General features: G+C 37.2%; 1 protein-coding gene across 1 annotated transcript in view; it reads left to right on the top strand.

Annotated features, from left to right (window-relative positions):
• The first annotated feature begins 128 nt into the window (after positions 1-128).
• The window catches only part of LOC138177726 (NACHT, LRR and PYD domains-containing protein 3-like), a 48,629-nt gene continuing 25,482 nt past the window's right edge, over positions 129-23,275 (top strand). The window contains 7 exon segments of the mRNA XM_069108936.1: positions 129-539; positions 5,943-6,011; positions 10,416-12,058; positions 12,611-12,624; positions 15,151-15,321; positions 21,356-21,526; positions 22,250-22,420. Of these exon segments, the coding sequence (XP_068965037.1) occupies positions 257-539; positions 5,943-6,011; positions 10,416-12,058; positions 12,611-12,624; positions 15,151-15,321; positions 21,356-21,526; positions 22,250-22,420 (2,522 nt within the window). The 5' untranslated portion in view covers positions 129-256.

The following is a 23,275-nucleotide window of genomic DNA, read 5'->3' as shown; positions in this document are numbered from 1 at the left end:
ACATGTTGAGGGATATATTTGGGGGAGTATGGTTTGAGAGGGGGTTGATTTGTGAGGAAGGATAATTGTGGGGAAATTTTGAAAGAGGTGGGTCAGCTACACAAGCTTGAAGTGAGGTTTCTTTGGGATTTTAGGTTTTGGGGAACCTTTCCACGTAAAGAAAATTCAGCACTTAGGGCAAAAGAGAAGCCTCACCTTGAGCAGGTCCAAGGAAGGGTCCTAGAACTTCCTCTGTTTTAGAACTAACCTTCCTTTCATGTGCCAGTCAGGGTTGTTGACAGAAATGTCTTGGAATGGAAGCTGCAGGCTGGTCCATTACTTTGAGGACCTGACAGATGAAGAAATGAAGAAATTCAAGCTGTTCCTTTCAGACTCTCTTCCCCGAGGGCGCATGGAAAATGCTAGTCGGACAGACATGGCCACGTTGATGGTCGATCATCATGGGCAGCAGGAAGCATGGGATATGGCTGTCAGTGTCTGGGGGAAGATGGGTCTAATGGAGCTGTGGAAGCGAGCTAGGGCAGAAGACCCATTAATTTGTAAGTATAGCCAGAAACTTAGGGATATTGAAAACCTATTTTGTTCTCTTACCCATATTCCTCATCATCTAATCATTGCCCTCCTTTTTCAATATTTCCCCCTTTCCTCTTCCTTCTCTTTTATATCCCTTTACGGTCACACATCCTTCTTCTGGATTTCTCCCATTCTTCATTTCCCTCTTTTCTCTTTCCTTTCCTCTTTATCTCAATCTCCCTTTTCGTCTTGCCTACTTTGTCTTCTCAATATTGTCTTAGTCTCTCCTCCTCTTCTTCCAGTCTCCCTAAACACTACCGTGATCTTTCCCTTCTGGTCTCTTCTTACATTTCTCTTCTTCTCTTCCTTGTTTACTTCTTTGCAAAATCATAGAATCTCAGGATTGGAAAGTAGCTCAGAGACCATTTAGTCTAAACCATACCTGAATGAGAATTATCTCTATGACATACCTGAGAAAAAGTGATCCACTTTTTTCCTCCATAAAGGAAACAAACACCCAGCAAATTCCTGATATAGCTTATTCTATATCTTCCTTTTGGGGATCTCTAAATGGGGATAGAACTGAATGGCCATGTTAATTTTTTTTTCTTCTCAACTGAAGGTACACTGTGGTGAGTTTTCCTCTCTAGTACAATAGAAATACAATAAATTCTGTTCCTAAGAAATTTGGAAATTCTTGAGGTTGGTTTAGAGAGAATCATTTTCATGTTAAGAATTCCTATAAGAGGTTTCTATAAAAGGATTTGGGCACATCCCCTATGTAGAAGGATGGACATAGGTATAAACAGTGAAACAAGCAGATAGATTCAAAGGAGGATTATAGGGTATGGAAAAATATGGGAAGAGGTTCTATCGTTGTTTGAGAAAGAATATCATTACAGTGGTAATAGTGGCAGCGGGGACAAAAAATTGATTAGTCAATTTTTTTCATCATTGACTAATAATTAACACCACCTTACATTTATATAGAATCTCCCAAAATTCTAAGTATAGTCTTAAGCTATCACAGTTTGAAGCTGCACCAGAAGTTTCATGTATATAATTTGATGGTTTATAAAGCACTTTGCTCCCAATATCCCTATAAGGTTGTTAGTGGCTTGCTTACAATCACAAGGCTAGCAAATGCCAGGACTGGCCCTGAAAACTAGGTTTCCTGATTTCAAGTACAATGAAGTACATCGTGCCTTATTCCAGGGTGGTGTATGTGAAATAGCAGAAATATACAAAGATGAAAAACATGTAGTTCCTCTTCAATTCCTCATTCACAAAACTGTACCTGCCAACTTCCAAGGCTTCTGAATGATTTGGTTTCAATGTATTTATTTTTATTCCCTACCTCTTATCTTCAAATTCTTGCTAAATTGTCTACTTCATGATGTCGGTAGCCATCCCAGAAAAACGAAAGAGCACTCATGCATAAAACAAGTGTCTGATGCCTAATTCATCGCAACACAATTTTGGAATACAGTTTTGGTATCACAGCAAAACCCATGGATGTTCTTACATATTGGGCCTCTAGGAATTTGTGGAGAGATAAGGTACAGGGTAAGTTTATTACAATTTAAAGTTCTTAGAGGCAGAAAGTAAACATTCAAGAAACGACTGAAGCTTCTAGATCACCAACTTTCTCTCACACGGCCTCAGGATGAATAGAGCCAGACAGGAATGTTGTGAGGGTCAAATGAGGCAATGTATATGAGGCACTTTGCAAAACTTAAAGCACTATATAGATGCCTTGACGATGGTGATGATGATGCTTACATTCACCAGGCTTTCCATCTGGTGAAGACTTCATTCCCTGAGTCTTCTACTGAACTCCTCCTGAGCAATAGAGCAATACTGTGGCCTTCTGGAAAATATTTAAGAACCAGCTGTGGGATGGTGGTGGATCCATAGGCACACATTTTTAAGTGTGATCTGTGTTATTAACATTTTTAAAAATCTAGATTATCAACAAAACAGTCATTTATGCTCTGTAAACCTTTGTGACTTACTGAAGTATAAATGCTTATACTAGAGAACCAGGCTGAGCTACCTCCACAGTGCTGCTCCTGGCCCTTGGAAATGAAAGGGAGCAGGTATAACCCATGAGGTAGGTTGACCCTACCTGTAGAGAAGGAAAGCAAAAGGAAGAGATTGACTGTCACTTCCTCTCCTCCAGGCTCACAGTCAATCAGCAGGGCAGATTTCAAAGATTCATAGTATGTGTTTAGATCATTTCAATAAGGAAGAATAACCTTTGTATATTTCCAAATAACCCAGGCAACTAGTTACACAGTAGACAGACTTCTGGACCTGGACTCAAGAAAGTTAGAGTTCAAATCCTACTTCCTACCTGTGTGACCTTGGACGAGACACAAACCTTTACTTAGCTCTCTTTCCTAAACTGTAAAATGGGGTTAATAATTATTGGCAACTACTTCCCAGTTGTTGTTGTGAGGATAAAATGAGATAATATTTGAAAAATACTTAGTAAACCTGAAAGAGCTATGCAAATGATAGTTATTACTGTTATTAATTCTCTACCCATATGTATATCATGTTGTGGTAGAAATTAAATGAAATTAAGATGCAGAATTCTGAACACAATAAAATTATTCTTTAGGATTTTTGATGAGTCATTTCAGTTTTGTCCAACATTTTTGTGGCCTCATTTGGGTTTTTCTTAGCAAAGATACTGAAAAGTTTTATTTCTTCCTCCAGCTCATTTTACAGATGAGGAAACTGAGGCAAACAGGGTAAGTGACTTGTCCAGGGTCACACAGCTACTAAGACTCTGAGGTTGGATTTAAACTCGGGTCTTCCTGACTCCAGACCAAGTACTGTTTTTACTCAACCACATAGCTCTTCCTTTGGTTGGGCTATTGAGTCAGTGGTCCCTCTTGATGACCAAATACCTTGAATGAGGGCTGATAACATCTTTTATAACAATTAATAAGATGACAGAGCATAATCTATAGCAACATAGGTGAATTTTCTTCTGATTGGATATCAATGACATAGTCAGAATTGAGATACCTTATTTGGAACCTCCTTTTCTGAAGTCCCCTTCACCACAGTCAAAACATGTGATTCAAGTCAGAACACAAAAGTTCTCAGGTGATGGGAATTGCTAACAATAGTTTAAAATGATGAGATTTGACTTTTTAAGGTTAATCAAGTTTTTTTTTTTTTCCCTCTTGGAAAGTGGATGATGGGTGGCTTTACAGAGGTAGAGGTAATTACATGACAAAAGACCGTTAGGCAAGTTTCTTCAGCTTGAGGGTGGTGAGTGAAGTTTACAAGGGGAAGGAATTGTGAAAGGGAATGTTTAAGCTAGATTTATTAAGTCTTAAAATAAATTGTCATTTTTTTAAATTTCATAGGACTTTTCTTACTGGGCTGTTCTTCCTTCAAGTACATTTATTAGGAGAGAAAAATGCAAGATTTTCATATGCGAAAGAGAATGGGTTTAGAAAATCTGATGGCTTTTAAACAAGTGTTTTTGGTAGTTAATTTAATACTAGAAGGAGCCTGTGTATCAATTTATCCAAAATTTTTGTTATAATTTTGCTATTGTTCAATCATTTTCAGTCACGTCTTATTTTTTGTAACCCCGTTTTGGGTTTTCTTGGCAGAGGTACTGGAGTGGTTTGCCATTTCCTTCTCCAAATCATTTTACAGATAAAACTGAGGCAAAAAGGGTTAAATGACTTTCCCAGGGTCACACTGCTAGTATATTTCCGAGAGCAGATTTGAATTCTATGAGTCTTCCTAACTAAGCAAAGTACTACTCTACTCACTCTCCCACATTATAATTTTACTTTGAAAATGAAAAAAAATCATTATCTTTCTTTTCTTCATTTTATGGTAAAAAATGCACTGATAAAAATGATATTACTTCATCCTTCAAGTTATTCTTCAATTTTTGTCCTTCTATTAATTTGAGAAAACAAGATATGGTAATTCATAGTAACTGCATTATGGGTTTTCCACTGTTGTTTTTAGAGAAGAGATAGTTTCAACCTGAAAAGGTTTTTCCTACATTGACAGCTACTTATAACACTTCTTCCATGGGGAAGTTACTAGCAGAATGCTATCAGCCCACTATTAGAACTTTTAGAGCTCATGCAATATTCTGGTCCCTAACTAATCAATAAAATATATTGAACTTGAAAAGAGGTGATTGTTTATTTTTTAGGTGGGAGGAGGTAAGAAGTTCTATCACTTGAAAATGGAAGAAATTAGATATATTGGGAAGAACACAGGGGAGCTCTATTTTGATCTTGTAGCTTTTACTCAAGTCTCACATTCTTCCTTTGGGACTAAAACTTTAGTTCACATAGAACAATTTACCTAGAAATTGCTTAGTTCTACAATAGAGATTTTTTAATAGCGGTGGAGTGTGGAGCTCATGGTTTATGAGATTGTTGAGGAGAAAATATATGGGTTGGTTAATAAGTTTCTTTTACATAACCAACTTTGTCACTTCCATATTATTAAAAAAAATCTCCAGTGTCTTCTTGTTGCCTCTAGATTATAAATGTTTTTAACCTCGGGTCTTTGAACTTAAAAATAAATGAATGTTTGTAACATATTTCAATATAATTTATTAAGCTTTGTAGTCTTATGTATTTTATACATTTAAAACATTGTTCTGAGAAGTTCATAGGTTTCATGAGTCTGCCAAAGTACCCATAAAATCAAACAAATTAATTAACAAACAAAATGTAAAGAAGCTCTGTTCTAGAATAAAATACATTCTCTTTACATTTAAAGGTTTTTGAAACCTGGCTCCAACCTACTTTCCAGATTTATTTCATGTTACTCCCTCTTTACAGAGCCTACATTACAGTCAAACTGGTCTATTTGCTGTTCCTCAAACTCAGTATTCCATCTACTTTCCTTATACCTTTTCACAGACTGTCACATAATTCTAAGATTCATTACCTATTTACCACCAAATTTTAAAATCTCTAGTTTCCTTTCTAACAGTTCTGGGAGGTTGGTACTCACCAGGTAATTCTGGCAAATGTTAACCTTTTTTTTTAATCTTAGACCTTTTTGGTAGTCTGGCGAAACTGATGGACCCCTTCTCAGAGTCCTGTTTTTAAATACATAAAATAAAGCACACAGAAATATAAAGGAAAGCAACCATATTGGAAGATAGATAGATAGATAGATAGATAGATAGATAGATAGATAGATAGATAGATAGATAGATAGATAGATGTTTTGATGTTCACATACCCCAGGTAAAGAATCATGAACCAGAATAAAGGTCACCCCAGAGGTTGAAGGAGTGCCTTATGCTTTCCAAAGGTGGGACCACAAACTATGCCCATGTTACCCCTGGGGTGAGGGGTTAGATAATGAATTGTATATTAAAGGAACAAGTCTAAACTCAACACATATTATTTGTGTTATAGATGGGGCACAAACTCTCAAACAAGGTGAACAAGAACTGATGAAGAGGAATGATGGGTCACCAGAATCAGGTTTGTTGTGGGAGAAGTCCTTTGGGGGGGGTGGGCACAGGCATAGAAATGAAGTAAGTGAGAATTGCTTGGCATCATCATCTTCCTAGGCAATTCTCCTTCACTGCCTATCTATCTAACCTGCTGTGCCTAAGAGACTCAACAATTCAGCAATTCCAAGCCTCTTAAATAGTGTAAAAAGCACACCAATATTAATGTGCCTAGAGTCATTAATAAGAAATATTTTCATCCGTGTGTGTGTGTGTGCAGGGGATTGGAGAGGAGTGAGAAATGATCAGTGGAAGCACAGAGAGCGTTCTGACTCTTACTGTAGTTACCAGAGGAGAGGGGCTGTTCTGAACCTTGGTTCCATAGAAGCTGGAAACCTTCTTGGACGTGATAGCACATGGATACTTGTCCTGAGGAATGCTAGTAGTAAAGATCTAACATAAGTCATGTGGATGGTAGAATCTCTGGAGAGAATGCATAGGTTCCAAAAGAAGGAGGATTCTCCTTTAAAGGTGACACTCAAGAGCTAGGTACCATTTATCCCATCTTAGTTATGCTTTTGACTATGCCTTAATCCTAGAGGTTCCATGGGTCAAGCAAAAGATTCTTGGCAATTATGTATGGCTTGCCATCTAGGAACACATAATTATTCCCCGACTCCTTCCCCATCTTGTTGACAATGTGGATGGGGAAGTGTAGTCTTTACCTGAGGAATTTTTATTTTTCTCTGAGAATCACACTGATAGGGAAAGAGGAATACCAAAGTCAAGGAATAAATTATATTAGAAAATGGATACTTGAACTTAAAGGGTTAAGTGAGTAATGTTCCACTATTTTAAAAATTGTATATGCACATATACATACATACATGCATACATGTATGTATATGTGTATACATGTGAGTGTGTATACACGTACTATAGAAACACACATACACATATGTGAGAGACAAAGAGTGTTTATACCACTTAATGAGATCATACAATTTGAGTTATAGCAGAAACAAAAGTTGAGCAATGGGCAAAGCCAAGGTTGTTTTAGAGGACAGCAAGGAGGGTGCCCTGGTTGCATAGGAGAGTACATTTAGGGTATCAGTGGGGTAGGTACATTTCTCAATGTACACCTTCCCCTACCCCACTTCTATCTATTTAACTGTCTCTTGCTTTGTGTAGATGCTGGACTTTGTGATTTATTATGCACTAGGACTCAAAGGCATATAGTTTCTCATGAATTTAAGAGGCCCCTCAAGCAAGCATTTATTAAGGATCTGCTATGTGCCAGGCACAATGCTAATGTTGGGGACACAAGAACAAAAAGGATACAGTTCTTACTCTCAAGGAATTTACATTTTATTGAGAGAGGCAACATGTACACAAGTAATTTTACACACACACACACACACACATATATACACACACACGTATACTTATATAGCTACACACATATGTGTGTATTACATTACATAAATGCTGTCATACAATAAGTCTAAGACAATCTGAGAGGTTAAGACATAGTTGGGGAAAGCAGAAAGGATTCATATAGAAGATAGAACTCTTAGAAATTCTGGTAGCCTTCAAATAGCAGAGGTACGGAAGGAATATTTTCCACCACTGTTGAGCAATCAGTGCAACATCTTCTCATAGAGAGGAGATAGAGTGTGTGAATAACAATAGAATGTGTGAATAACATCAGTTTGATGTAGGAGAATAACATATTAAAAGCCTAGAAAGGTAGTTTGGAACCAGATTATGAAAGATTTTAGGAATGAAAGAGAGGAGCTTATATTTTGTCCTAGTCAATAGGAAACCGCTCTATTTTAATGAGTTAAGCAGTGACACTTCCAGACCTTTACTTTAGGGGGAAATATACTTTAGTATTTTTGTTGAAAATGTATTGGAATGAGTAGAAGTTTAAGTGAAACACACCATTTAAGAGACTATTTTCATAGTACAGGTGAGAGGCAATAAAAGCTTAAACCAGGATAGTAGCTGTGTGAATAGAGAGGAGATAGATGTGAATGATGATATAGAGGTAGAACTTAAAAAAAATAACCACAACATTTTGACTAATGACTGGACGAATGAGGTGAGAGAAAGTGAGAAGTTGGGGGGTAATTTTGAAGTTGTAAACCTGAGTGAATGGAACCAGAAATTTAGGAAAAAACAAGTGAGTTTTCCGGCAAGAGAACCCCACTTATATGAGGGGAAAACTCAAAGATACAAAAAGGACAAGAATTACATAGATTTCAATTTAGGGAGGAGGTGAATTGGGTATGGGGTGCCTCTGGATTGGACAGAACTTGTTGCTAGGTGCTTGCAGGATATGAATAGGGGATGTAGTATCCAATCATTGGAAAAGGCCTGGAGCTAGTAACAGAAATGTCTCTTCTTTAGGTTAGTCGACTTGAAAACGCACTCTAATAGATAGGACTGTTTTGCTATTTCAGCAGAAAGATTGAAGACAGAGTGGGATGCTGCAATACAAAAAAGGGATAAGATAGAACTAGAGGCAAAATGGAGTTGCTTAGGTTTTCTCAGTTGCCCACACACTCAAAAATAAGGAATTTTAGCTGAGAAACAACTTTTGAGTAAAACATGATGAATTCTCTTTTAGGTATATTGAATTTAAATTGTCTATAGAATAGTCTATTTGAAATGTTTAATAGTCACCTTGAGATATAGATAATATATGTGCATATGTACCTATATACACATGCATGCATGAATAAATGTGTAGCTATATTGATCTAGACATAGATCAAGGTGTCATCAACATGGAACTTATAAAACTATAAAAACTGATGGGGTTACCCAAGTGAGAGAATGAAGAAAAGAAAAGAGGATAGAGGACAAAGCTTTGGGGATACATTCTTAGTTAGGGGACATGGCATGGATTGAAATTCAATAAAGAAAGAGAACCAAGAGAGAGCAGTGTCATGAATACCTGGAGAGGAGAGAGTATCTGAAAAAAAGGTGGTATCCAGAGAAAGTGATGAAAAGTGTCACATGCTTAATTGAGGCTGAAAAGGGTGAGAATTTAGGGAAAATAATTAAAATTTATAATTTAATAATTAACATATTTAATTTAATAATTTATGATTTAATTTTAATTTATATTTAATAATTAATATTAAATTAAATACTTAGCTGATTGATAACTTTGGAAAATTGATTTCACTTGAGTGATGAGGTCAGAAGCTAGATTGTAAAGGTTTGAGAAATGAGTGAAAACAGAAGAATTGGAAACAAGTGCAGACATCTTTTTCTATCGGTTGTCTGAAAGGGAGGAGACTAATAGCTTGAGGGTATTGTAGGGTTCTAATATGAGGTTGTTTGACGTGTTTTGTTTTTAGGATGGGGAGACTTGTGTGTGTTTCTGGTACCATGGAAGAACTCAGAAGGTAGAGATTAAAGATTAGAGAGATGTGTGATAATTATGGGAACAAGCTGTACTCATTTAAAATAAAATTTATTCTTCATAATCATGATTGGTCCAAATGCATCTGGTGCAACCCATTCCCAAACTGTAACACCAATCCTGTCTCAGTGTCACCATAAAAGAGGATCAATCCTTTTGCAAAAGTTTCAAGAGTTCATAAAAAAGAACATGTGATGAGAAAATGGCCATCTGTAATAAGCGAATAAGTCAATGAAACCATGAGCAAAGAGAAAAAAAGAAACTCTTGACTTAACAAAATAAGAAATGAATTAAAAAAAATACCAGAGGTTGTTTTAGAAATTTAGGCAAGCTTTATTGATGCCTTTTGCCTTCAGATCAATCATTTTTAGAAACACCATCCCCATCCTCACTCCTCAGAGTCCTCCCTTATAACAAAGAAAAACAATTAAGATAAAATACCATATAGAGTGACTGTGTACAACAATGTCCAAAATATTCTGGTGTATTCCCTACATCTCATGAGAGGGCAGGTAGGTTTTCTTTTTTTCTTTTTTTAAAGCAATCGGGATTAAGTAACTTGCTCAAGGTTACACGGCCAGTTATTTCTGGGTGTGGTACTGAGTATCTGAGCCCAGATTTGATCCAGGTCATCCTGACACTGGAGCCAGTGCTCTTACTCGCTGAGCCACCTGGCCACCCCGGCAGGTAGGTTTTCTTATCTATTCTTTGGATTTGTCATTGGTTTTTCAATTACATAGGCTTCCTTTTAGTGAAATTTTCATTTATATTGTTATAGTCATTGTGTATATTAAAAAGCAGAAAATTTCAAAATATTTAAATACATCTCACAGGCTTTTCAAAATGCAATGAAAGTTTTTATTTTAGTCTTTAAAGTTCATAGCTATAATGCCTGTAAACTTAGCATCACTCTTTCAAATACCATGTTTTCAATCTCTCCATCTTTTCCCCTTGTACACCACAATTCTTGATTAATTTTCATCCCCATTATTGATTTAGATAATAGAAGAAAGTACAGAAAGCGAATGAGAGAGAAGTTCCAGGTGCTGAGGGATAGGAACTCTCGTCCTGGAGAACATGCGAACTTGCACCACCGATTCACAAAACTGCTTCTTCTCCAGCAGTATCGTCACAGGGAACAGAAAGAGCATGAGCTCCTGGCCAGTGGATGGCAACATGCTGAGATAATGAAGCAGAGAGGGAGATTTTTAGTAGTGACAGCTTTATTCGACCCTGATGAGAAGACAGGAGTTTGCCCCCAGACAGTTGTTCTTCAGGGAGCTGCTGGGATTGGGAAAACAACCCTGGCCAGAAAGGTGATGCTGGACTGGGCAGAGGGAAACCTCTTCCAGGAAAGGTTCCACTATATTTTCTATTTCAGTTGCAGAGAAATGAATCAGTTGGTGAAAAGAGAACTATGTTTAGTAGATTTGATTGCTAATGATTGGCCTGGTTCACAGGTTCCCATGACTGAGATCATGTCCCGTCCAGAGCAATTACTATTTATCATTGATGGTTTGGATGAACTGAAATTTCCCTGTGATGAGCACAGGTGTGATCTCTGTAAAGACTGGCAGCGGCGGTGGCCAGTGCATATCCTCCTGAGCAGTTTACTAAGGAAAGCCATGCTTCCTGAAGCCTTTTTATTAATCACTACAAGACTCACTGCTCTGGGGAAATTTAGTTCCCTATTAGAGACTCCACGCCATGTAGAGATCCTGGGATTCTCTGAGGAAGAGAGAAAGGAATATTTCTGTAGATTTTTCAGAGATGAGGATTTAACCCAGAAGGCTTTTAGTTTGATAGAAGATAATGAAATCTTGTTCACCATGTGCTTTGTCCCAATGGTGAGTTGGATTGTCTGTACTTGCCTGAAACAACAGATGGAGAGAGGACAAGATCTGTCACAAGTTTCCCAAACAGCCACTGCCCTATACATGTGCTATCTTTCCAACTTATTCACCCTTGGTGAAAGAATATGTTCAAATAAGACATTGAAAGGTCTGTGCCAGTTGGCAGCTGAGGGAATCTGGGAAGGGAAAATCCTATTTGATGAAGAAGATCTCAGGAGACATGCACTAGATGTAGCTGATGTCTCTGCCTTCCTGGACATGTATATTTTTCAGAAAGACAATGGCTGTGAAAACTGCTACAGCTTCATTCACTTGAGTTTCCAAGAGTTTTTTGCTGCTGTGTTCTATGCATTGTGGGGAGAGAAGGTGGGAAGAAAGAGCCCTGTTGCTGCCCATGCAATGATCAAAGGTGTTTTAGAAAAGTGCCAAGAAACTGGCTCTAGCTCTATGACATTAACTGTGTATTTCTTGTTTGGTTTCTTGAGAGAAGAGACAGCAAGGAAGCTTGAGGAAATATTCAATTGCCAAATACCACAAGAAATAAAATTGGAGTTACTGCAGTGGGTATATTCAGAAATGGAACGGTGCCAAAAATCTTCCCTTCCCGGGCGACTTCTAGAATTAATGTCCTTTTTATATGAGACTCAAAATGAAGGTTTTTTAACAATGGCAATGCATCACTTTCAGGAGATTACTTTAAATATCCGCACCAAGATACAATTCTTAATTTTAGCTTTTTGCCTTAAACATGGCCATGGGGTGTGCAGAATTCACCTGACTATAAAGTAAGTAAATACAATTTCTCCCCACCCATCTTCTCTCTTCTCCCCTTCCTTCCTCTCCCTTATTCTCCTCTCCTTTTCTATCATCATCATCATCATCATCATCATCATCATCATCATCATCAACATCCTGGTCCCTGAATTCCTCTAGAAGAGTTGATCACTCCAAAGAAATAGAGGCAGTGCTCTCTTTTCATCTACTTAAATGATTCTCTTATTTCATTGATTTGAATGATCCCTCCAATGATGTAAATCACACCCTACATGTGTGTTCCTTTATTGTGTAACATGTCCTCCTTTCCATGAGCCACAAGGGGTATTTCTGACACTCTGGGTGTCTTGCTTAATGACATTGTCATGAGATTGAAAGGATGCCAGAGGAATGCTCAGCTTGTCCTCTATTATCTCTGGTCATTTCCATGTGACCAATCCATCCTCTTTTTAGATCATTCATTTTCCTGATGATGCATTTTTTTCATTTCCTTGAAGTTTCTCACTGCTTATATGTTGCAGACTATTCATATTCATAATGAGCCTTCTCTGTGATAATCATCTTCAGTTTTTTCTGAAATCGTTGTATCTTATAGCAGATAACAATCCTGGTGTAATATTAATATTAGAAACATGAGGCTTTGTTTATGAGTAAATTTGGTGTCATTAAAGAGCCTTTCAAATTCCTGAAGACAATTTAACTTATTCTATTCTTGTATGAATCTAGGCCCAATACTTCAAATTGTACTGTTAGAGATAAGTGTACATGCATGCAAAACACACATATATGTATGTAGAGATAACCGCGTATGTGTAGAGACAACCTCTATTGCTTGCCCATCAGTGTACGTACACGTATAAATCTCCTTCCCAAACTTTCCCATCAACCAAGAAAAAAGAAATACCCTTATAATAAATATGTGTAGTCAAGAAAACATATAGCAAGCCTTTATTAAGCAATTACAATGTGTCAGGCACTGTTCTAAGAATGGAGGATACAAATTAAAGTAAAAAAAAAAAAAGCCTGTCCCTTCAAGGCACTTAATTTCTAAAGGGAGAAGATAATACATGGAAGGGAGACAAAAAGAGAAGGGAGGTAACAGTGGAGGAGTTACCTTATTAGGGGCCATCTTGGTGTAATCCAAAGAGTCAATATCTGAGCTGGGAGAGAAATGAAGGGTGGTAGGTGGCGTTCTATGTGTGAAAATGTATGTCTCACTCTGTTCTGTGAGTTCATAGCCTGTCCACTTGTCATTCATCAGCTTAGCTCTCATTTACTTGTCAGTCTTCTTTTTTTTTTCTAGAGGCAGCATAATGTTTCAGTGACTCTTCTCAAGGTTATAAACAATTCAATTAGATTAATAAAAGTATAGTAAAATGAGAAATCAATAACCTCTTGTATCATACCACAAGGCATTCGAAATGTATTTGAACTCTTGTCCCCTACCTGAATCCAACCTTTCAAGAGAACATTTTCATATTTTTCAGCCACTCAAGGTGAAAGAGAAAGGCAACTGGAAAGTTGCCCATCTTCACATACCTCTGGTACATTTGTGGGGTGGGGGTGGGGTGAGTATAAGAGTGAATGACACCACTTAATTCCTGAGCACATTTATAGGATCATAGAATTAGAATGTCATGAAGTCCAAACCCTCATTTTACAAATATGGTTAAGCAGCTTACCCATGATCACAGGAAGTGTCATACAGGGTTTGAACTCAGTTCCTCTGACCCCCAAAGTGGTATACTTCACATCATTCTGTACTCCAGTTCGTCATCTCCTTGCCCTTTCACTACTCAGAGTAGTATGTGTTCATTGCTACACTCCATGCACTTCAAATTGCTTTTATTTTTTGCTGACCCACACCTTCCAGTTATACAATGATGTGGTCCCCTTCCTCAGCTGTCCACTCTCTCCTTTAGACGTGGTCACTTCTTTTTGCTTTTGTAGCTAGAACAGAAGGGAGTTCCCCATATGCCTGCAGCTCAATAACAGATTGAAATATTCCCTGTTACTTCTATTTCTCTATGTCTTTGTGTGTCCATCTCCAAAACTCCAAGGGAAGTGACATCACATTTGTTCCCCTGGGAAGTTGTTTTCTAGACTTGGATATTCTATCCCCAAAACCTTCTGGGAAATTTAATCCAGAGATAAAATACTTGCCTAATCTGACAGGCCTCAGTTCTGAATCCCAAAACTCAATTTGGAGATGTGGTTCCTTAGACGTATATTTACCCATCTCTGTACTTTCTATAGCCACCAACAAAATCTAACCTTTCTAAAGTCAGAGGCTATTTCATTATGTTGATTTTCATTGTCTATCACAGGATCTCTCATACTGTAGAGGCTTAAAAATGTTTTTTTTTATTGAATTTAATTTTTAAAGTGGACCCAGAAATGAGTAGGAGACTATTTTACTTTTCTCTCCTTGCTCACAATTCTTTCTCCAGTCACTACTCTCTTCCCTTACACACATCTCTTTTTTTCTTTAAACTCTTCTTCCTATACCCATCCAACTCCTGCACACAATCAGGCACACACACATATGTGCGCACATACAGACACGCACACTGACCGACCATTTTCCCTTACCATTAGTTGGGTCAAGGAAAAATCTATGTGTACAATTGTCTGAGAGAAAACTAAGTGTTATGTGGAGGAGGGGAGTGCTAAGAGAAGAGTGAGAGGCTAAGGTTATCTATAGGAAAGGGGAGGTGAAAGAAACAGGTATTTCTGGGAGTAGGGCAAGGCTTTGTGTGAGAGTGCCATAATTCTGTCACTGTTAGTATATTTTGTTTTCCCAGATTACCTTCCCCATCTTTTCCATAAGGATCTGGGCATTAAAGTCCCAGGAAAAGCCTTTAATATGGTTACTGGGTAAGGAATAAATCATACTAGGCTCTAACATGTTTATACATCATTTAATGAAAATGAAACTTTAAAGATGAAAAGTCCCTGAAAGATAGCATGTGTGTGTATGGGGGGGCAGGGAAAGCTATACCACTTTATACTGGTGATATCGGGAAGATGTATGAGCTAGTTGTGTGTTATAGTAGCTACATAATTTCCTTAGCCTCAGTAAAATATCTTCATTCTCTCTCCTACAGGCTGAGGAATTCCCATCTTTCTGCTTTTACTTGGAGAGAGCTATTTTCTGTCGTCAGCAGGAATCAGAATCTGAGAGAGCTGGATCTCAGTAGTAGTCACCTTGGAGATTCATCCATGATGATACTTTGTTCAGAACTGAGACATCCAGACTGCACACTACAGACACTCAGGTCAGTTTTAGTTAGTTGCCTGTTTGGAGAAATTTTTGGGGGGGGACTGCAGAAGATGAAGTAAAGGGGTAAAAGTAAAGATTCAGGTGATTAAAAATTAAAAAGAAGAGGAAACTAGAATAGAATTAAACAAAGGAGGGAGGGAAAGGAGAAGTAGTTAGATAAATGAGTACAAAAGGAATAATATAATATTAAATGTTAATTATTAATATTAAAGGATCCTAGAGATTATTCACAGCTTCTCTATCACATCAGTTTCCAGATGGAAACTGATGCTTAGTAGTATGAAACTGTAGAAAGACTACTGGGATACTTCCAGTGTTAGAGCCAAAACAGCGTAGAGTTAGAGCCAAAACAGAGTAGAGGAGGTACTTAGCTAAGCTCTCCCAACAGGCCCCTCCAAACAACATTACTATAAGGCCTTACAAGAATTCTGGAGTTGTAGAGCTAACAAAAGGCAAGAGTGAGACATTCTTCCCACTCAACACAACATAGGAGACCAGAAGGAAAGATCTATGACAGGGTGGAGACTCTGTGAATGCATTATGAATGATGAAACTAAGTAGTGTGATGGAAGCAACAGAAGCTTCAGGAACTCTCAATCTAGAGATGGTAAGGTGACTGGGAGACCAGTCAGAAAGAGATTATAAGACCCCCATCCTAGCACTGGACACAGTACAGGATGCTGTTTGTCAACTCCATTGCCTATACCCACTTCTGGGTATAGGTTCAAGGGTGGAGAGGAATATTTTTGGTCACAAAAAGTTCAGGGATCCTGTGGAAAAATCACTTGTGATCCCAAGGGAGCAAGGGCCCTGAGGAGCAGTATCACTTCAGGTCCCCAAAGAACAGGGACTCTGAGAAGTAGTGTTGTTTGGAATCCCAAGGGATCAGAAGTCTTCCCTGGGTAAGAACCAAGTGCAGAACCAGGAGAGCAGTGTCCACATCTTTCCTCAGATCAAACAACCTTGGAAACATTGAACATTTCCAAAATATCAGAATTAGCTCTGAAATCAACAGTGTGAAAAAGCCTGCCTCCACACCAAAAAGAGAGTTCAAATTTAATATAAAGTTCAAAGTTAAAAAATAGGCCAGAAAAGTGAGCAAACAATGACAGAAAAAAAATACCTGATCATGAAAAGCTACTATGATGATAGAGAATATCGAGACCTAAACTCAGAAGTCAATGAAGTCAAAAGAATTACAAATTAAGCCTCAAAGAAAAAAAAAACTGAATTGGGACAATCTCAAGCAGAATTCTTGGAAGAATTTTTTTTTAAAAAAAAGGTTTTCTAAAATTAAATGAGTGGGAGAGGCAAAAAAAATTAGGTAAAGGAACAAGAATGAAAGAAGAAAATTATGAAAAAATAATTAATGATTTGTTGTTTTTTTTAAAAAAAGCAAAAACATGCTGAAAAAAGAAAATACCTTAAAAAGCAGAATTCATGAAATTAAAAAAGTACTAGACCTCAGTGATGAATATGACTCCTTAAAAAGCAGAATTGGACAAATGGAAAAAGTGGTATAAAAGTTAACTGAAGGAAATAATTCCTTAAAAATTGGAATTGGGCAAGCAGAAGCCAATGTCTTCATGATATATTGAGAAATAATAAAATAAAATCAAAGGAATGAATTTTTTTTTAAAGTTAGCTGTCTCTTTAAAAATTCTCTTTGGCAGTTGACCTGGAATATAGATTGAGGAGAGATAATTTAAGAACTGTTTTACTACCTATAAGCCATGGTCAAAGAAAGACCTTAGACATCACATTTCAAAAAAATAATTATCAAGGAGAACTGCCTTGATATCCTAGAACTAAATGGTAAAATGGAAATTGAAAGAATTCTCTGACCACCACCTGGAAGAGATCCCCAAATCAAAACTCTCAAGAACATTATAATCAAATTCCAGAGTTTTCAGGTCAAAGAAAATATTTGAAGCAAATAGAAATCATCCAACTATCATGGATCCCAAGTCAGGATCATGCATGATTTAGCAGTGTCCATGTTAAAAGAATGGAAGACTTGGATTATGATACTCTGGAATGGAAAAGAGCTAGAATTGCAATCAATAACCTACCCAGAAAAATTGAGTATAATCCTTTAAGGTGAAAAAATATTTAATGAAATAGAGGACTTTCAAGCATTGCTATTGAAAAGACCATAACTGAATAGAAAATTTGATTTCAAATACAAGACTCAAGAGATGAATAAATAGCTAAACCTAGAAGAGAAATCATAAGGGACTTAGTAAGATTAAACTGTATACATTCCTATATGGGAGGACAATCATCTGACTTCTAAGAACATATTATTTGGACAGTTAGAGGGATTCTACATAGAGGGCACAGGAATAGTTGATTATGTTGGGATGATATAAAAAAAAGAATGGGTAGGTGAGAAAAAGAAATGTTCTGAGAGCAGGAGGAAAGAAGAGGAAGAATGGGAAAAATTCTCTCACATAAAAGAGGCTTTCAAGGAAGAGTTTTTACACTAAAGTGGAAAATGGTGGGGAGGAAGACAGGCAATACTTGAATCTCACTCTCATGAAAATTGGTTCAAAGAAGTAAACACACAGTTTGGTATATAAATCTATCTCACCAACAAGGAAGTAAGAGAGGAAAGAAATAACAGAAGGGGGGAGATTGAGAAAATTGGAGGGCAATGTTCAGATGCACAGCAAACTTTACAGGAGGAACAGGATAAAAAAAGAGAAAGAAAGATAACAAAATCAAATAGAAAGGAGGAAAGTGAGTAATCATAACTTTGAATGGGAATGGGATGAAGTCAACCACAAAATGGAAGCACATAACAGAATGGATTAGCAACTAGAATCCAATAATATGCTGTTTATAAGAAATACACTTGAAATATATATACACACACACACACACACACAAATGCACACACAATTAAAATAAGGAACTTAAACAAAATATATTATACTTTAGCCGAAGTAAAAAATGAAAAGGCACATGATCTCACATGAAGTGAAAGCAAAATTTGACTTAAGCAAAAGAGATATTCAGGGAAATTATATCTTGCTAAAAGGCACTACAGACAACAAAGTAATATTAATAATAAATATGCAACAAATGGCATTCAAATTATTAAAGGAAAAGTTAAATGAATTCTAGAAAAAAAAGAGTAAAACTATACTGGTGAGGGACCTCAACATTCCCCCTCTCAGAGCTACATAAATCCAACCATAAAATAAATAAGAAAAAAGTTAAGGAAATGAACAAAGTCTTAGAAACTGTAGGTATGATAGACCTCTGAAGAAAACTGAATGGGAATAGAAAAGAGTATACCTTTTTTTCAGCTGTACATGGCATTTACAAGATGTACTGGTATATGAAAACTCATAATCAAATGCAGAAAAGCAGAAATATTAAATGTACTGTTTTCTGACCATAATGAAATAAAAATTATTATCAATAAAGATCTGTGGAAGCATAGATTAAAATTTATTGGAAATTAAATAATCTAATTTTAAAAAAATGAATGAGTCAAAGAACAAATCATAGAATAACCAATCATTTCATAAGAGAATGAAAATGAGATAATATAGCAAAATTTGGGGAATCTAGCAAAATAGAATTTGAGAAAACTTTTATATCTCAAAAAGTACAGAACAATAAAAGAGAGAAAAAGCAAATCAATTAATTGGGCTTCTAACTTTCTTGCCTATCCCTTGGGATTAGACTATCCCACTAAGCCCTTGGACCTACAACCCAAACATAAAAGGAATCTCTGCCATAATAGCCCTGACAAGTAATCCTTCTACCTCTGCTGGCAAAACTTTAAGGTGAGGAAATTTGATACCTCTCAAATCAGATTATTCTACATTTGTATAGCTCTAATTGAAATATTATTATTATTATCATTATTTGCCTTTTGGAGGGCAATTGGGGCTAAGTAACTTGCCCAAGGTTACATGGCTATTTTTTTTTTTGTGTGGGTGTTGTGTCTGAGGCTGGAACCGAACTCGGGTCCTTCTGACTCCACGGCCGGCACTTTACTCACTGCACCACCTAGCCACCCCTAATCGAAATATTATTAAATACCTTTGGTTAAGGCTAATATCCAAAATGTATAGAGAACTATCACAAACGAATAAGACCATGAACAATTCCCTGTTCTATATCCAGCTTTTAAAAGACATAGATTATTAACAACATATCAAAGATTGCTCCAAATAATAAGTATAAATCAAAACAATTTTCAGTTGTCATCTCACTTAAAAAATCTTCAAAAATGACAAAAGATGTAAATAGTCAACATTAGAGGGATTGTGGAAAGATAGAGATATTAATGCATTATTGGTGGAATTGTCAGTTGATCTAACCATTGTGGAGAGCAATTTGAAATTATGCTAAGAAAGCGACTAAAAAAGTCCATGACCTTTGACCTAGAAATCCCCTTGTTAGATATATCACCATATTATAGGATCACATATGCCAAGGAGGTTAATAAGAAAGACAATCCTTATATGTGCCAAAATATTCATATCTGCATTTTTTTTAGACTAGCAGGGAAATGAAAATAAAATAAATGCCATTGATGGGGAAAGGGCTACAGAAGCTGTGATACATGCGTACGACATTTTACTGTGTTGAAAGTGCCAAATATCATGAATCCAGAGAAGCATAAAAAGACATTTGACATTTGAATTGATGCATATTTCTGTAATCAAAAGCTGTAAATTATATACATACACACATATGTATATATGTACACACACATTCACACACACATATATGACTTCAACAATATTCAGACATGACTGAAACAACTGAACAACAACAAAGGAAATAACAACAAAATAATTTAAACAAAGCAGTGAAAGTATAGTGGCCAAGCTCGGTATACCAGCAATGAGATATTCACACTGCCCACAGCAGTTATGAATATTCTGGTATAATCATTAATCACAAAATGTAACAGGCTCTTCACATGAAGGACAGAACCAAAGCATTTCTTCAAATACCAGAAAACCGATTGCCCAAACCAGTAAGTCAAATTCATTACAGTAACCATGAAGTTGGTGCACTTAACCAATGTAGTGAACACCCACATTCCCAAGCCTTCAAAACAAAACAGGCTCTTTCAAACAAGGATCCTCCTTTCTCACTCTCTCCCTCAAACAAGGATCTTCTTCTCCTCACAGTACCTCCTCAGCCTCCATGCTGCTAGCTCCTTGCAGTTCTGGCCTCAGCAGTTCTTGGCTGACTCTCAGAAGTTCTCAGCAGCTCTGGCTAGCTCTCAGAAGTTCTCAACCTCCTAGCAGTCTTCAGAAGTTCTCAGGATCCTAGCAGTTCTCTCTTTCTCAGCAATACTCAGTTCAGTTCTCTGAAGTTCTGGCTCTCTAGCTTGGGCTTTTCCTTATATATGGTATTAGCTCCTCCCTGTTCCACCCCTTCCTGTTACATTAGCAAGTTCCTCCCACTGTCGGATTCATAAGTTCCCAATTTTAATACTTGATAAAATCATGAACTTGAAACAAGGTGCTAAGTACCTGTTTGCTTGCCAATACAAGGGGCATGCAAGATCTTTACATCCCCATTACCATTATACTCGGTTCAAAAGAAACAATATGAGAATGAACCTTCTTCTCTTTTTAGAGTGGTAGGTTGGGGGATATCTCTGGGTGTAAAACTCTACATATTATTTTGGACTTTTTTGATATGTTGGTTAGGTTTTGCTGTCTTTTCCCCCTTTCTTTGCTCTAAGGGATTACTCCTTGGGAATTGGGGGGTGGAAGAATATATTGTGAAAAACAGGTGATATAAAAACAAAAGGTATCATGAAATTTAAAATAGAAATTCTTGCTTCTAGACTTCATATATTCCATCAGTAGGTCTATTTTGCCTTTAAAGAAATGTTTAATGATTTATTCTGTGATAGGAATAAACCAGATGAGGAGCCTCTACATGAGTCCAAGAGCTTACTGGAGCAATCTTCCCCCTGCATAAGCAGGGAAGAAATGGATCCAAGGGAGTAATGGTATAATGTATCTTTGGTGTGTCTCTTACAGGTTGGATGATTGCCATCTCACAGCTGCTTGCTGTCAGGATCTCTATCATGCTCTTGAGAGCAACCATCACCTGAAAAACCTGAATTTAAGTGTTAATTCTCTTGGGGATGATGGGATGAAGCTGCTGTGTAAAGCCTTAGGCAACCAAGAATGTAGTTTACAGGAACTAAGGTGAGTCTCTGAAAGATTTTCTTTGTGTACAGTCCCTTGTGCATTGGAGGATATTCATCCCTCTAGTGGCAATTCTGGATTTTCACCTCAACATCATCAGAGGGTCAGAACATGGTGGGGGATATCTCTGCATTTAACAAAGGTTGCCCTGACCTTTACTCCATAGGTCCATGGGACCTATGATAATCACCTAGGATCTATGACAATTCATACCATCATAAATTATAGGAATTAGAGTGGCAAGGTACCAAAGGAGACTGAAGCCTAGAGACATTAAACACCTTTCTCAAGGTCATACCTTGTAAGTAACAGAGTTCATATCCTCTGACTCTGTACTTAGTTCATTTCCATACTACATCATGATTTCCTACTCTTATCTTTGTTCAGAGTTTATCCTGTAAGTGAAGAGACACAAATTCCTCCGAAGGTGATGAGCAGTATAGGGAGATAGAATGAGAGGAAATATTCTGTGATATAAGGGAATTAATGGAATAAAGATGAGCTCTCTACACTGGGCCTGTGGAAGAAGTTTATATTTAGGGGAAGACTCTACTGCTAAAGATCTCATAGGTTTCTCCTGTACACAGACTGTCCTGATTTCTACCCCAGTGTCAGTACACATACTTCGTGTATGAACCTCGCTTCCTTTGAACGGATAGAACAAAGATTGGATTTGGAGATTAATGAGGACCTTTTCTCTTTGGGTACACACATCCCTTGAAGAATGTTCCGGTGCCATCTCACAGACACTTGTTGTAAGGATATGTCATCAATTCTCATTCACAACCAGAAGCTTCTGCATCTGGACCTGGCAGCCAATGCCCTGAAGGATGATGGAGTGAAGTTGTTGTGTGAGGCCTTGAAGCACCCATTTTGTCAGCTTCAGATTTTGGTGTAAGTCATTTATTTAATCACTCAAGTATTTATTATGTGTCAGGCAGTGCATTAGATTCTGAGGGTACAAGTAGAAAGAATAATATGATGCCTTTGTCAATGACCTTACATTATAAGTCCTCCCATTTCCTCTGAAAGAGGTCGTATTAGTGGGGTAGGGGAGTATTGGTTAGAGAACTTGAAACAGCATTATTAACAGAGGGAGGCATTTAGAAGCAGAGTCTTTTCTGCTTGTATCACCAGGCAGAATCTCCTGATCTCAGTGTATATGGTGTGTTGGAATTAGATAGAACTCTGGGATGGAAGTCATTCAGACCTGAGTTAAAATTTAGCCTCAGATAAACACTCAGCAAGTCAGTTAACCAGTGACTCCCTCAGTTTCTTTATCTGCAAAATGGGAATAATAATAATAGCACCTACCTCACAAGGTTATTGTGAGGACAAAATTAATATTTGCAAAATGTTTGCAAACCTTTAAGCTATATATTCATTCTAGTTAGTAGTAGTAGTAACTGTAACATGCTATAAAATTAATTATTATTTTAGGGGAATTCTGAACAATGGATGCCACTTACAACATTTTTGGTGTCACCAGAGCTGAAGACCTGCTCCAATCTCTGTCCTTCACCTGTCCTTGTAGTTTGCCCTTGGTGCATTGTTCTGAGGTTGCTTGCCCCCTTAATAGGGAAATTAGTCTTCCAAGCCTCCAATTCTACCCCTCTCCACCTCAGATTGCTGAGTAACAATGCCATTTATAACTTTAGTTTGATTCCCAAACCTGCTCCCAAGTGTGGAGAATTGGGAGAGGGAGAAGAAGAGGCGATTACACATACACATAACACACACACACACACA

Source organism: Petaurus breviceps, unplaced genomic scaffold (assembly GCF_028583685.1).
Source record: "Petaurus breviceps papuanus isolate PSGF00001 unplaced genomic scaffold, PetGlider_PUasm1.0 90444, whole genome shotgun sequence".
Taxonomy (NCBI): domain Eukaryota; kingdom Metazoa; phylum Chordata; class Mammalia; order Diprotodontia; family Petauridae; genus Petaurus; species Petaurus breviceps.
The sequence above is the reverse complement of the archived record's forward strand: the minus strand, read 5'-3'. Positions and strand labels throughout refer to the sequence as shown.